The sequence below is a fragment of the Eptatretus burgeri genome, chromosome 5 (assembly GCF_056783735.1).
Source record: "Eptatretus burgeri isolate ZD-2024b chromosome 5, Ebu_testis_v1, whole genome shotgun sequence".
Taxonomy (NCBI): Eukaryota; Metazoa; Chordata; class Myxini; order Myxiniformes; family Myxinidae; genus Eptatretus; species Eptatretus burgeri.
This window is the reverse complement of record NC_140965.1, coordinates 84,683,375-84,697,193: the sequence shown is the minus strand read 5'-3', so window position 1 is coordinate 84,697,193 and position 13,819 is coordinate 84,683,375. Positions and strand designations below refer to the sequence as shown.

Here is a 13,819-nt window from a genome sequence, read left to right as displayed (position 1 = left end):
CAGCATCCAGTGACTTCCTTGTGCTGCTGATGGCATCTTGTCCTTTTGTGACAATGACCTTGCTTGTCGTTTGTGCTTCACACATCTTTTCCGCAAGGAAGTGAAACAGCTCAGTCTTGTTGCTGTCATCTCAAAGAAAGCTTCTCCAGTTACTTGGGGTCTTACTGGTTCCTGTCACTCTTCTTTTGATTCCTTGCCCCATTTTCGACCTTGCCTCGGACTTCAGACTTGACTTCTTGCATACATCAAACACAACGTCCACTCTCTCCTACCTGGCACCATAGGATTCCACCTTTGGGATGATGTCTTCTTTAGCATAGTCCTCAAATATCTTTGAAGTGCGTGGAGATAGGGCATTGATAAGTGCTGAGCCATCAATGATGACTGCATCTCCCCTTGGTTCTCTGTCTGGGATGTTCACTTGCGCTTCAAGAATTTCAGCCAGCTGTGACTTCAAATTTTTTTGAAGTTTTTTTTTTTTTCTTCAAATTTTTCAAAATTTGGATTTTCAAATGGCCAATCGGGCAGATTTGATCAGAAATGCCAAATTTGATGGTTGTATCATAATTTGCACGATTTTTCTACTATCTCCTACACTACCTCCATCTGACCAAACCCAGGCAGATGTCTGGCCGATTCCCATCTCCTTGAGATACCACTCAACCTGCTACAACCACAAGGCACATGGTCAGCCCGTTGACCTACTCTACTCATGAGGCTCCCCCACTGAGAAAATCTGGTGAGCAGGATTAGAGTCAGAAAAACGAGCCACATACCCATACAGCCGCAGCTGATGCTCACAGATTATATATGTAACAAATCTCTCACCTGAGTCTCTTTCAGCAACCGCTCGTTGGACACAAAGACTGACCAGCGATGGACAAGGATTCTCTGAATAGACCTGAACTGCAGAATCAGTGCACACAAGGAGTTCAGTCACCATCTTAGATCCTTGGTCAGAGTCCACATCTCACATCTGCAGAGCAAGACTGGAAACACCAAGAAAGACTTACACTTTTGTCGTCCTGCATAGGTACCGATAGTGCCATTCCCCATGATCCAGTGAATCGATGACTCCCCAGGCCTGACCCAGACATCTACTGACCTCTGGCTCACAGCCAGCAGAGACAGGAATATCACTGCCATGGTAAATTAATTTCTCAGTGACCTTAGCATCCTCACCACATACAGGTACAGACAGGATAACAGCATCCAATGTCATTGAAAGCCTGGAACTTTGTTTTGACCAAGGAAACCCATAATTGCAGCGGCTCCTAAACCTTATTCAGTGACTCGAGGACCCCCCAGAAGGGTATCCAGCATCTCCGCGAAGAGAACTGCATCGTCTGTAAAATCAATGTCAGAGATTTTGACACTTTAAAATGATGCACCATAGCTTGATCTCTCTGACATCCTCCCCAGAATCAGTCCACACAAGTACAGAAAAGTGTGGTGACCAGTACACACACCTGACGAACTCAAGTCACAACCAAAACTAAGCTGGAGATGGAACTACCACACCTCACAGCACTCTTAGCACCACAGTATAGTTCAGAAATCAGATCGACCAGTTTTGTCGGCACCCTACGAAGACCGAGAATACTCCAGAGAGTATCCCAATTAACTAAATTGAATGCTATGTGGAGGTCAACATTGGCTGTGAGCAGCTCCTGCTGAAACTCCCGTATGTGTTCGGTGAGAACCTGAAAAGCAAGGATATGGTCAATCGTTGACCTCTTTGGTGTAAAGCCCGAATGCCCTGGACGCTGGTGCTCAAACAGATGGTGATCAAGAATTATCCGAACAAAGACATTACCCGGCACTGAGAGCAGCGTCACCCCTCGGTCGTTGTTGCAGTCATGGCGATCACCCTTCCCTTTCCAGAGAGGAAAAGCAAGGTCCCTCTTCCAGTCAGTTCGGATAATGCCTGTGTTCTAGAGCACAGAACTGCATGCAACAACACAAGTACAGCATTTCCACCAGCCTTGAGAAGTTCAGCATGGATGTCACAGATCCAAGGAGCTTTCAACTGCTTCACTGCAGCCTGTGTTTCCACAAACAAAGGTGGTTGACATTTGATTGGAAGGTCATCAAGAGCGATAGTTACACCCATTACATCCAACTCGACAGCTTGTGGATCAGCCTGGTACAGCCGCTGAAAATAACTGGCACAGCGGGCCTTCACTTCGGACTCCTCTGTCAAAAGCTCACCACCCTCCGCTCCAACCTCAGTGCCCTCTGAAAGGAGGATGATAATTTTAGGTGTTCGCCTCAGAGTTAAGACCGTTCAGCTGTCCGTCCAGGCTGGTGCTAACCGGCTGGACACAATACGTAATGGTCCAATGGTCCATTATGTATTCATATATGATGTAAACATAACTGACATGGTAATTTTTAAAAGTATTCCTACACAGGGCTCCCCCCCCCCCCCATGATGAGAACGGTTATTTTACTTCCAACTTCAACTTGTATTTAAAATGATTTTGTTTCAAAGCGAGATCAGTATTGGTAATCGGCACAGGTCAGGATCCATCGCTATCGCAGATCACCACGTCGCTATGACTATCGCGGATCACCGTGCCGGCTTTCGAAAAAAAAAACACCCGATTCATACAAAATAACCAATTGACACTTTCTTTAAAAACTGCCACGTGGGCAAAGAAAAACGTGATCGCATGTACGGAGCTCGGATGTTGATGGTTAAAAGTTAAAACCTTTTGTACTTGCTTCCTGGTACGTCTTGACGTCAAACGTTCCACTGTTCCCAGTGTAGCCGAGTCCACCAGAGCTTTCTTTAAATCTTGTAGTCCATGTGTGGTATTTAAAGTTTGTAAACACCTTTCTTCAATTTGTTCATTTTTGGTATCACAGCTCGGTATATCTACCCATTTTTTTTTTCATACAGATATTTTTTTCGGTATACCGGTATAATGGGTGGATATAAAATTCCACCCGACAAGCAGGCAGCAGCTGTTTATCTCACACGATGACGACAATGATCGGGCTTTATTGGGATAGTTTCGCAGTAAATAATTTAAGAAAAGAAATACATTTATTTAATTGCATGATGACTTGCACAATGCACATGTTGAGGGATCCTTTGCAGATTATAGAATAGGTACAGCTAATGAGTTAATGGGGTAATTCATGTCATTGTACTGAATTAATAGGGGAATTTGTGATGTGCTGGGGGAATTTTTTTTGGTGTGGAATGAACAGGGGTAAGGAGGCAAAGGGGGGGGGGGCAGAGATTTGAAGTGGATGGTGTGAAGTGAGGGTTGGGAGGCGAAGGGATGAGGGGGGAGGGGGTTGAGATGGAGGAATGAACGGACCCATGGATTCAGGTGAGGGAAGTTTCCCATGGGAATTATGGGGTTTGAAAGGGAAAAAGGGCAGGATTGTGAGGACTGAGGAGATACTGTTTGGAAGCTAAGGGGCGAGGGACTGGCAATGGATGGTAGCTGGAGTTAAAGAAGGGTTGAAAGTATCACAGATCGCTGTACCGGAATGACTATACCAGTATCACTTCATACCAGTATCACTATCGCGGATCGCCATGTGGGTAATAAGCACAGGCTTTCTAACGCACATCCGATTCATATAAAATAACCAATTGACAAAGAAAAACACAATTGCTTGTACGGTGCTTGGATGTTGAGGGTTAAAAGTTAAAACCTACTATATTATTTCCTGGTACATCTTGACATTATATTGTTACGGCTGTGGAAATTCGCATTACACCATAAAGGGCCCTCAGGTGAGATATCTTCATAGGTACATGTGTAGTTAGCCCAAACCCGTTATATAGAGGGAATTTATGTGATTCATCCGGGCTGCGACGCTTTGAGTTAGCCATTTTTTCTTTTCTGTCGTTAGTTTGAATCAACCACGTCTCAACCGCCATCACACAACCACCTTAACCACCACGCCAGCCATTGTCACCAACTACAACCATGCTCCAACCCGCAGACAACAACCACAACGCCAACCCTCACCACAGAAGACCCTCCACGAATTCATCCCACATCATCGCTTCCACGGCCATTCCCACACCACCTGTGAACACTGAACATCGGGCTGTCTCGGGCCCGTTCAGCAATTGGTGCCGAAAGCACCGAGCCGCGAGCGCGAATGGCGGCCTTTCCGAGGGGAAAATTCGGATCAGAAACGCTTCACGCCCACTTCTCCTCGGTCCAATTGGCGAGTGCGGGGCGGTTTGGCCCTGCCTCAAAGCGTGTGTATGTGAAGTCCGTATATGCAAATTTTGGGATCAGGAGAGGTTCACGCCCATTTTTGCCCTACCAATGGGTGACCGGGGGGGGGGGCGGCGTGGCCCCGCCTCCAATTGCGTTCTGATCCTAAAATTTGCATATTGGCTGCTCCTGCCACCTATAAAAGGGTGAGCGCAAGGCGAATCAAGAGAGTTGAGATTTGGAGTTGCTTGGAGAGTGTCGTCGAGAGGTTGCTCTTGGGGACAAGGAGCATTGTGTTGGCAGAGTTGAGTGCGCGCGGTGGAACTGCAAGCAAGGGAGCTCGGGTCCGAGGAAAGAAGGAAGGCGGTCGGCGATGAGGTTGTGGTGTGGGGGATCGCTCGTCTCGTCGCGGGACCCAAGCCAGCCAGCCACTCCCCTCCCCCAGGACATCAACAATTCCCCCTTTCCCCCGCGCTGAGATAGTGCAAAAGGGGGCCCCGTTCCCACCCCACCCCAAACGTGATGCCAATGAAACCCGCCAAGGGGCACTGAGTCGGGGCACAGCGGCGCGGCCACATTTGCGGCTTGCCCACCAACGCGTCACGAGGACGCGGGTAAGACCTCCCTGGTCTCGCGGACCTGGCCACTCCTCCAGGTCACGCGCACATTTGGCCTACGGGCCTGTCTGCCTCCTTCTCTGTGTAAATGTATGTTGGCGCCGTCTGTGAAGTAAAACTGTATAAGTGTTGCCGTGTGTGCGCGTAGTCGGTTTTAACTCTTACATTTGCTTTATGTGCATTTTGATTCTGTATGGCTGTATATACGTGCTTTCCGTGTGCCGGGAAATAAAATGCTTGCTTGTTGAACTGTGCCCGTTTCGCTTTGTCTTTTCTCTATTGACTCTCCATCCTGCTTCACGTAAGGGGTTCGTAGTGGGTGCAACACCACCCGGTAATTAATCGGAACCGTCAAGGCCGATGATAACACCGCTCGGTTATCACTGCAGCACGGAACGGACTGCTTAAGCGGTTCGTGTCTGGAGTCGGCCTGTGGCGTGGTACGATCGCCCGGTCGACCATTCGTGCAGGTACTTAGGTAGATCGAATTTGGTGAGCAACCCTATCCTGCGCGGGTGGGCAATTGGCATGATCGTGGTGAGGTTAAACTCCCACCCGTGACTAGCTCCGGCGTTGTTCCGAGAGGGTCACGACAGAATTGTCCGTCCAGTGGGCGACGTTCCGCGATTCGAGTTACGTGGCCGTCCGCACGCCGGCGGGCGGGAATTCGCAACAATATGTTCCACTGTTTCCGGTATAGCAAAGACTTCAAGTGCATCAAAGCTTTTAGAATCATGTATGACATTTAAAGATTGTACAAATCTTAATATTATTTGTTAGTGCAGTCGTGCTATACCGGTTTTTTAAACTTTTCGGTATCCCAGAAAATTCAGAATTCCAATACCAGTATATCGATATCAGGGGTATAGCGATACAACGCAAGAATCTATCACGCGCGCAGGCACGCACACCAATCTTTCATCGAGACATCAAGTATTTAACTGATCAACTAATAAGAGATGAGAGATGGGGTTGAGAACATTCCCTGTAAAATAATTTTTTGGGGAGAACACTCAAATTAAGTTAACCCACAGTGCATTTATTACCTCCGCCATCGAAGGTGAAGGAGGTTATGTTTTCACCCCTGTTTGTTTGTTTGTTCCTTGCAAATTTGAAGATTTTTCAAGTATATTGGTCAGTCGATTTTGTTTATTCTGTCTGTCTGTTTGTTTGTTTGTTTGTCTGTTTACCGCCTACAGGTCACAATTTTAAACCGATATTCACTAAACTTCATCATATTGTTGCGGATTCGCGCCCGCCGGCGTGCGAACGGCCACGTAACTCGAATCGCGGCACGTCGCCCACCGGACGGACAATCCAGTCGTGACCCTCTCAGACTAACGCCGGGAACCAGTCACGGGTGGACCTTTCGGTCTCACCGCGATCGAGCCAATCGGCCCCCGCGTGGGATAGGGTTGCTCGCCAAATTCGACCTACCTAAGTACCCACACGGAGGGTAGACCGGGCGATCGCACCTCGCCACAGGTCGACTTCGGACACGGGCCACTTAAGCGACCCGTTCCGTACTATCGGGATAACCGAGCGGTGTTATTCGTCGGCCTCGACGGTTCGATTAATTATCGGGCGTCTTAGCCCACGACCAACCCTTTACGTGAAGCAAGATGGGGATTCAATGAAAGAAATGACGAAGCGAAGCGGGAAAACAGTTCAATAATAAGCACATTTATTTCGCGATGAACGGAAAGCACACATATACAATTCCACCAAAAGCACATAGAAAAGAAGAAGACAAAAAGCAAATGCAACAATGCAGATCTATCCGACTACCGGGCACTCGGCAACACTTATACAATTTTACTTCACAGACGGCGCCGACAACACATATTCCCAAAGCAAAAGAAAAGAGAACCACCCTCCAGGATGAGGGGGGTAGGCGGGCCTGGGGCCGAGACCGTGTCGGGCCTACCCGTCTGATGATGAGACGCGAAGTGGCGGTGGTGCCTCAACTCCGCGGGCCTTGCGGACAGTGTCTGGTAGGGGGTGGGAAGGGGGCCCCCTTTTGTCGCACTATCTCAGCGCGGGGGGGAAACAGGAGGGGGTTGCTGATGCTCGGGGAAAGGAGGATTTCACAAAATCGCGGGTCCCGCGACGAGCGTCTCCACCACGACCTCGGTCGCGCCACCGGCCTTTCTCTCCGCAGTTCCCCGAATCCGACGCGAGCACCACCTCGTCCGCCTTCGCCGACGCCGCCTCTCCACAGCTCCGTCCTCTTCACTCCGACTCAGCGAACTCCCAACTGCGAACTGCTAACTGCGAACTGCTCTCTTCTCCACTTCCAACTCAACTCGTCTGACGAACGCAGTCGTTTTTATAAGCCCCGTGGCTTCGCTCTTTCATCTTTGACCCTCTGCCTCCGACCTTTCACCTCTCTTGCTGGCTCCCCATTGGCCCGAGGAAAAGTGGGCGTGAATGCTTTTTGATCCATGAATTTGCATATAGCGACCGCCCTCCAACGCCCTGGAGGCGGGGCCAAACCGCCCCTCGCTCACCGATTGGACGGAACAAAAGTGGGCGCGAGTCGTTTTTGATCCGTTTTTCTGCGGAAAGTCCGCGATGCTTTTGAACACGCTGCTCGGTGCGCGCCCTACACGAGTCCAGCATCGGTGCCCACGAGTGGCGCGAGATGACGGTGATGCGATGGTGGCGAGTTGTGACGGTAAAGGTCGTGGCGGTTGTGGTGAAGCGGCGTTGTGGTTGGTGGTTGTTGTTGTTGTGATGGCTGTTGAGACGTGGTTGGTGGTGGTAATAATGGCAGTTGGTCCAAAATAAAGATAGTAAAAGAAAAACGGCTATCCTGAAGAGTCGCAGCCCTCATGAATGACATTTATTCCCTCTAGACAACGGGTTTGGGCCTAACTACACATATACTTACCGAGATATCTCACCTAAGGGACCTGAATGGTGGTTTGCGAATTTGGTCAACCACAACAATATGGTTGAGTTTGTCATAAGCAAGAAGTCTATTGTTTTTGAGGTCAAAAGGTCAACATAGGCCAAAGGTCAACAACTAAGGTGGTGTTTCTAAAATCCTCAATTTTCATCTGATTGACTTGAAATTTGGAAAGGATATATATTTCAGGTCAATGAATTCAACCACCAATCATTTTTGTGGTCAAATTAGTTTAATGGATTTTGCAAGTATCGTGCTCTGCACGACATCTTCTTGTATGTTTGTCAGTTTGTTTGTGTGCAGGATATCTCAAAAAGTTGTTGATGGATTCGGATGAAAATTTGTGGGCAGGTTTTGTGTGTGACAAGGACAAACTGATTAGATTTTGGCGCCTATCTGAATCTGGATCAGACTACTAGAATTATTATTTTTTTGTATACATTGTCGAGGCTCATACAAGAGCTAACAAACAATGCACAACAAGGGGTGCAGGAGACAAGAGGAGTGGGAGAGAGAAGGACAAAACAGTGGAGAACAGAGATGGAAGGGGATGGAAGGGAGAGGGATGGGGCAGTGTACATGGAGTATACAAGATGGAAATTACAGGGACTTTCAGGACTTTACACGACAGGGAAGTTTCAGGAATGAAAGCAGGGAATTTAAAGGAGGTGGGTTTGGGTGGATTAACGGGGGTAGAAAAGATCATGGTTTTGCATGGGGGAAGATAAGAGGTGGTGGTGAACGGCTGTTTTCAAGACCTCGAGGGAAGAATGGGATTGAAGAGAGCGTGGAAGTATATACAAAGGCAGGGAAAAAGAGGAATGAAAGAGTGAAAGAGTGAAGGTGAGCAGTGATTCCTGATTTTGGTAGTTTTACCAGAAGGGGGATGCTGGCAGACCTTGAGTGCCCTGTGGAAATATGGTGGGGACATTTTGCAAATAGGGCCAGAGGGGAGGGGGGAGACCAGAGAGGAGACGGTGGAAGACAGAAAGACCACTGACCTGCCTGCGGTGAGAGAGTGAGAGGCCCAAAGAGTCAGCCTCAGCACGGGAGATACCAATGATCCTAAATGCCTTGGTTTCCAAAGCGTGAAGCCAAGAAAGGTGAGAGGCAGGAGCACCAGCCCAGAGGGGAGAACAGTACTCCATCAGGCTGCAGACGAAGAATTATTCTTCACCATTGATAGAGCCAAAAATGATAGCACAATATCTCAAAAAGTTGTGGACGGATTCGGACGAAACGTGGTGGATATGTTGCATGTGTGACAAGGAAGAATTTATTCAATTTTGGTGAAGATCCGAATCCAGATCTGATAATTTCTTCAGTGATTCGTCACCATTGAGAGATAGGGCTAAACTAATATATAGCACGATATCTCAAAAAGTTATGGACGGATTTGGATGAAACGTGGTGGACAGGTTGGGTGTGGCAAGGACGAATTGATTAAATTTTGGTGAAGATTCGAATCCGGATACGCGAATTATTTAATTTTAAAGTGATTCTTCACCATTGAGACATCGGGCCCCAGACACTATAGTTCTGCATAGCATGATATTTCAAAAATGTATTGGGCCCGATATGTTCTCGTGGATCAGCAATGTGTGACGGAGGTATGCGCTCTACCGAGTGCCCTTCTAGTTGCACTATATATTTATTTCGTAATAAAGTGGTGGAATCTTTATCCTACACCACTTCCTAGCATGCACTTCACAGTCCTTCTCATTTTATTCCAACTATTTTTCTTCTCTCCCCAAAAACCTTGTATATTCTTTCCTCTTTGTTATCATCCTCCATCCTCTTAATATAATTTTTCTTCAATTTTGCAGTCCTCCTCCCAACCTTCTGGCATACATCAATATATACTTACCCCTCCTTTATAAAAATAAACACAAACAAATGTACCACCGATGAAAGAAAAATACAATGGCTGTTACATGCACAGGGTTGTGCAGATGAGATTACCTGATAATGCAGACATGTTTGAAACAGCACAATGTAACACCCGAGCCGGCGCCAAAACCAAGAAAACAAGAACTTGTTTCATTGCCTTCCAATGCGCTGCGTATCAAACCAAGAGTGTACAACAATGAAACGTATCGGCTCTAACCCCTCTCCCAGGTACAACCAAGGAGAAACAAAAAAGTCTTGCAGCGACTTACCATCACGTAAAAGGTCGATCATTTGTTTGTGGGTCTGATCACATTTCACTTCCACTTGAAATCCCAGCACCGTGAAGCATCTGCACAACGAGTCTGCATCGACGTCTGTACCTCTCCTTTCTGAACGGAGGATCCAAACAGCAACCAAGAGCCGACATAGTCAGAAAACGAGATGAGCATCACTCGAGAACCTCCAGAATGGAATTACAACGTTCGTGCGAGTGAGGATGGGGCGTTAGTGTGGGGTGCGGGGGCAAAAACAGAAATTTCTCCAAACAACTTCAAAGGCAATTATTACAGCAAAATAATTACCATTGTGATAGACAAAGTTCTTGTTGTTGATGATCACACAGAGTGAAGGCTCAGGAAAGTGTTCCTTATCCAGATCGTAGGCAGGGCTGCTTGTATCTACATGCATGAGCTCCTCATCATAAATATCCATCCTGTGAAAAGTTACAAAGAAAATAAAATATTAAATATAAAAAAATCATACATCCCAGGAAAGTGCTCCCTCACTATTTGGTGTGAATAACACGTTTATTCGTTTGTGTGCTTTTGATTCCATCTTTATATTTGATGCCACAAAAATGCTGTGATTTCCTCGAGGTTACACCACCAGCCTTTGGACCCTCATATGGGTGGTTAGGCACCAAATATTTTGGTGAATTTGGGTGGTTAGATCCTGAACGTTTTGGTTCCTTATTTAGGGTTCCTTCTTTTCAGGCATCACAAAGAATGTTGCCAAGACCTACTCAGGCCTGAACCAGAAGATCTACTAAAACTCCAGTTCACATTCTCATAACATCACCTTCTGGACGACTGTAATTGATGCCAGGTTTGCGTGCTTCTACTCTCAGGCCTTTGCAACTCGTGCAGAACATACAGCGGCCAGCCTCACGGTGCCGGCACGTGCTGACTCAGAAATTCAAACACATCACTCGAAATCTCAAGACTCTTCACTGGCTTCCAGAACATCAACGGATAGATTTTATTTAAATTTGAATAACGTTTAAAGCCATACATCACTTGATTCCTGTCCATACATCTGCAGGGAAGAAACATTCCAGCACTAAAAGCTACGGTCCACGTTGAAGACTTTTGGTGACCCAGCAGTGTTCATTTATGCTCCGAGACCCTACATTTGAAAAATCTACACTGCTTCGTCACTCACAGTTCTAAAATCTCCTTTCAAGTCGAATATTTTGACAGATGTTTTAAATCGATTCCTGCCATTGTTGTCATTTTTTTTTAACTCTTTTGAAAGTGCTTTGAGATTTTATATAGAATGAAAAGCCATATCTGTAGGACTGAAAGGATGGTCTAGGAGGTACGAGCGCTCGTCTTTAAGCTGTTTCGCCTGAGTTTGAATCCCGACACAGCTATAATCTCTCATCTGACTGTTTCACGGGCAGGGAGATTCATCAATGTGCGTCATACCTTGGATGGGCGTTAAACCGGCCGTCCCGTTTGCAAGCACTCGTTGCTGAATATTAAAGATCCCATGGTGTCCTTCACGAAGAGAAGGCGAGCTATCGCCGGCACCATGACCAAATTCCCACTCAAACTAATCGAATGTTAGGTCTGGCCAGCTGGCTCATGAAGACTCGGGCCAAGCTTCCCCCAGATGACCCCACAAAAAAGCTGGGATAATGATGGAGGAGGAGTAGGAGGAGTAGGAGTAAGAGTAGTAGGAGTAGGAGCAGTAGTAGGAGGAGTAGGATTAGGAGGAGTAGGAGTAGGAGTAAGAAGAAGCACTATATAAATGGGCGATGCATTGAATGACTCGGTGTGGGTTCGACGTTGAGACTTTCGGTTCTTCGTGGCTTCTTTAAGAACCGACACACCGTGCTGAGATCACCATGCAACACAATAGCGCAGTCCTGAGTGATCTTGCAAGTGAGACGTCTCGGCTGGGATTCGAACCCAGACGGAATCAAAAAGAAACAAATAAACCGCCGTTCTGCTGTGCAGACAAGTGGTGCAGCATCACGGAGCACGCCGTCTGCCATCTTGGGATGCGAAGCACGTGAGGGTTGTAAACGCAAGTTCTCAAAAAGGTGAGAGGCCGTTGTGTGCTCGTAAAGTCTTTTGTGCGATTCAGACGGGGTTCCAATCCCTCAACCTGCCGGACGAGGAGCAGAGCCTGGAACCATCATGACGTCACAACAATCCTATGACGTCATCGGGTGTGGATAAAGCACATGATGACGAGCCAAACGGCCTGCTGTGTTCCTGACACTGAACACACCTGACCCAGAATAACATTTCTTCAGAAGTTCGGACTTGGAATGTCGGACTAGCGAGTCCGGGACTGGATATAAAATAAACAATGAAAGTCTCGGACGGCTGAGTTCGACGAACCTTGAAAGCTGGACAAACAATAAAAGTCAACAAATTATAAATAATAATATCTGTACTGCAGTTACACAGCTCATTATTCGGTGAATGGCTTCTTCCAAATTAGTCTGTTTGTCCCTCGAAACAACGGACTACGTACCTGCCGTTACAGCCGCGGGCAAGTTTCCTCTGTCAGGTTTTCACTTCCTCACACGCCCCTAGGGCGCTTTAAGACCATGTTCTCAAACCTGCTGTTCCTCAGATTGCTCTCAGGGCGACATTTGTTTTAAAACTCTGTACAATGTGTCATTGGTCGAGGAACGTCGGGTAATTCATTACCTCCGCCACTGAATGTAGATGGTTTATGTTTTCACCTTCATCGATCTGTGAGAAAAATATCTCACAAAGTTATGGACGGATTCATCGTAATGGGAGACGTCAATCGCCTTGATTTGACTGCACTTGACGGACCGGTCAACAGGAAATGACGTCACAGTATTGGATAACATTGTGACGAATATGAATAATGTATATTGTTCCATTCAACTCACTGCACCAATCGATCAAAGCCATCACAATGGGGTCACATGACACCCGAAACAACATCTTTTTCACACTATAATGATATGAGGTGCAACGTTATCCACAAAAAGCGCAAATCGGACATCCGTGCTTTTGGTGAATGGATGACATCATGATTGGACAGACGGCATGAGCAAATGTGACTTTGAAGCAAATCGAGTTGAACTCTGCAATTAACATTTATTTCCCATCTCAGACCATTAGACTTCACGCGGCAGATAAACCGTGGATAACAACAGAAGTAAAAGTGCTGATTCATCAACATCAAGCAGCATTGCACACAGGATCCACCAGCTGGAAAGTCCTCCAAAACAAGGTTCAGTGGAAAATCAATGACGAGGCCCACCCTTGAATACGGGATTTTTGAGATGGTGTGATGAGTGCAAGCACAGAAACCCCGAGCAACAGCTGCCATCAGCGGCACTCTAAAAAGTATTGCGCATGCGAAATAAGGATTGTTACCTAAAATGGCTCACAAAGCTTCTGAAGCACATCAACAAAAAATACTTGGGAAAGTACCTGAGAGAAAGGGATGTACCTTTGCACAACAAAAGTGTTGGAGGTCTTTCTGAGATCGCCAACGGGGCTGAGATCTTGCAGCTGCCTGTGCTGTTGACTCCCATGTTATGTGGACCGGTGCAAGGGGCAAATAACTGTGAATGGACACGTTCTACCCAAACCTCTGACGAGCTGTCAGTGAATGGACTTTGAATCTTGTGGGAGTGCCTCCTGTGAACATGGCAGGCTTGGTGATTTATTCAATGAACGTCTGCAATTGGAAAGACGCCGTTGTGCAGTCTTCGACAAAGGACATCTTTTGTGTGAAAATACACAAATCTTGTGCCAGCTATTATTTGCAAGGGACCCAAATGTATCAGGTAAGACTTCCCTGAGGGAGACACTGTATCTAGTTTGGGTGCTTCTTAACAGCTTGAGGAAGGTCATATCTGGGGCTTGTGAATGCACAGGGTAAGTTTGAAATCAACTTTTTAAAATGATGTTATTTATGATTAATTCTGT

The 13,819-nt window shown here is 46.8% G+C and overlaps 1 protein-coding gene across 2 annotated transcripts in view; it reads right to left on the bottom strand.

Moving 5' to 3' along the window:
• LOC147026872 (caspase-3-like) overlaps positions 1-12,523 on the bottom strand; it is a 29,859-nt gene extending 17,336 nt beyond the window's left edge. The window contains exons 1-3 of one of the 2 annotated variants that reach the window (XM_085882738.1): positions 12,378-12,523; positions 10,193-10,323; positions 9,881-10,000 (exon numbers count right to left, since the gene is read on the bottom strand). In XM_085882738.1, the coding sequence (XP_085738864.1) occupies positions 9,881-10,000; positions 10,193-10,322 (250 nt within the window). In that variant the 5' untranslated portion in view covers position 10,323; positions 12,378-12,523. Of the gene's footprint in view, positions 1-9,880; positions 10,001-10,192; positions 10,324-11,663; positions 11,814-12,377 lie in introns of those variants that run through there. The other variant, XM_085882739.1, reaches the window with a different exon arrangement.
• Between the last annotated feature and the right edge of the window lie 1,296 nt (positions 12,524-13,819).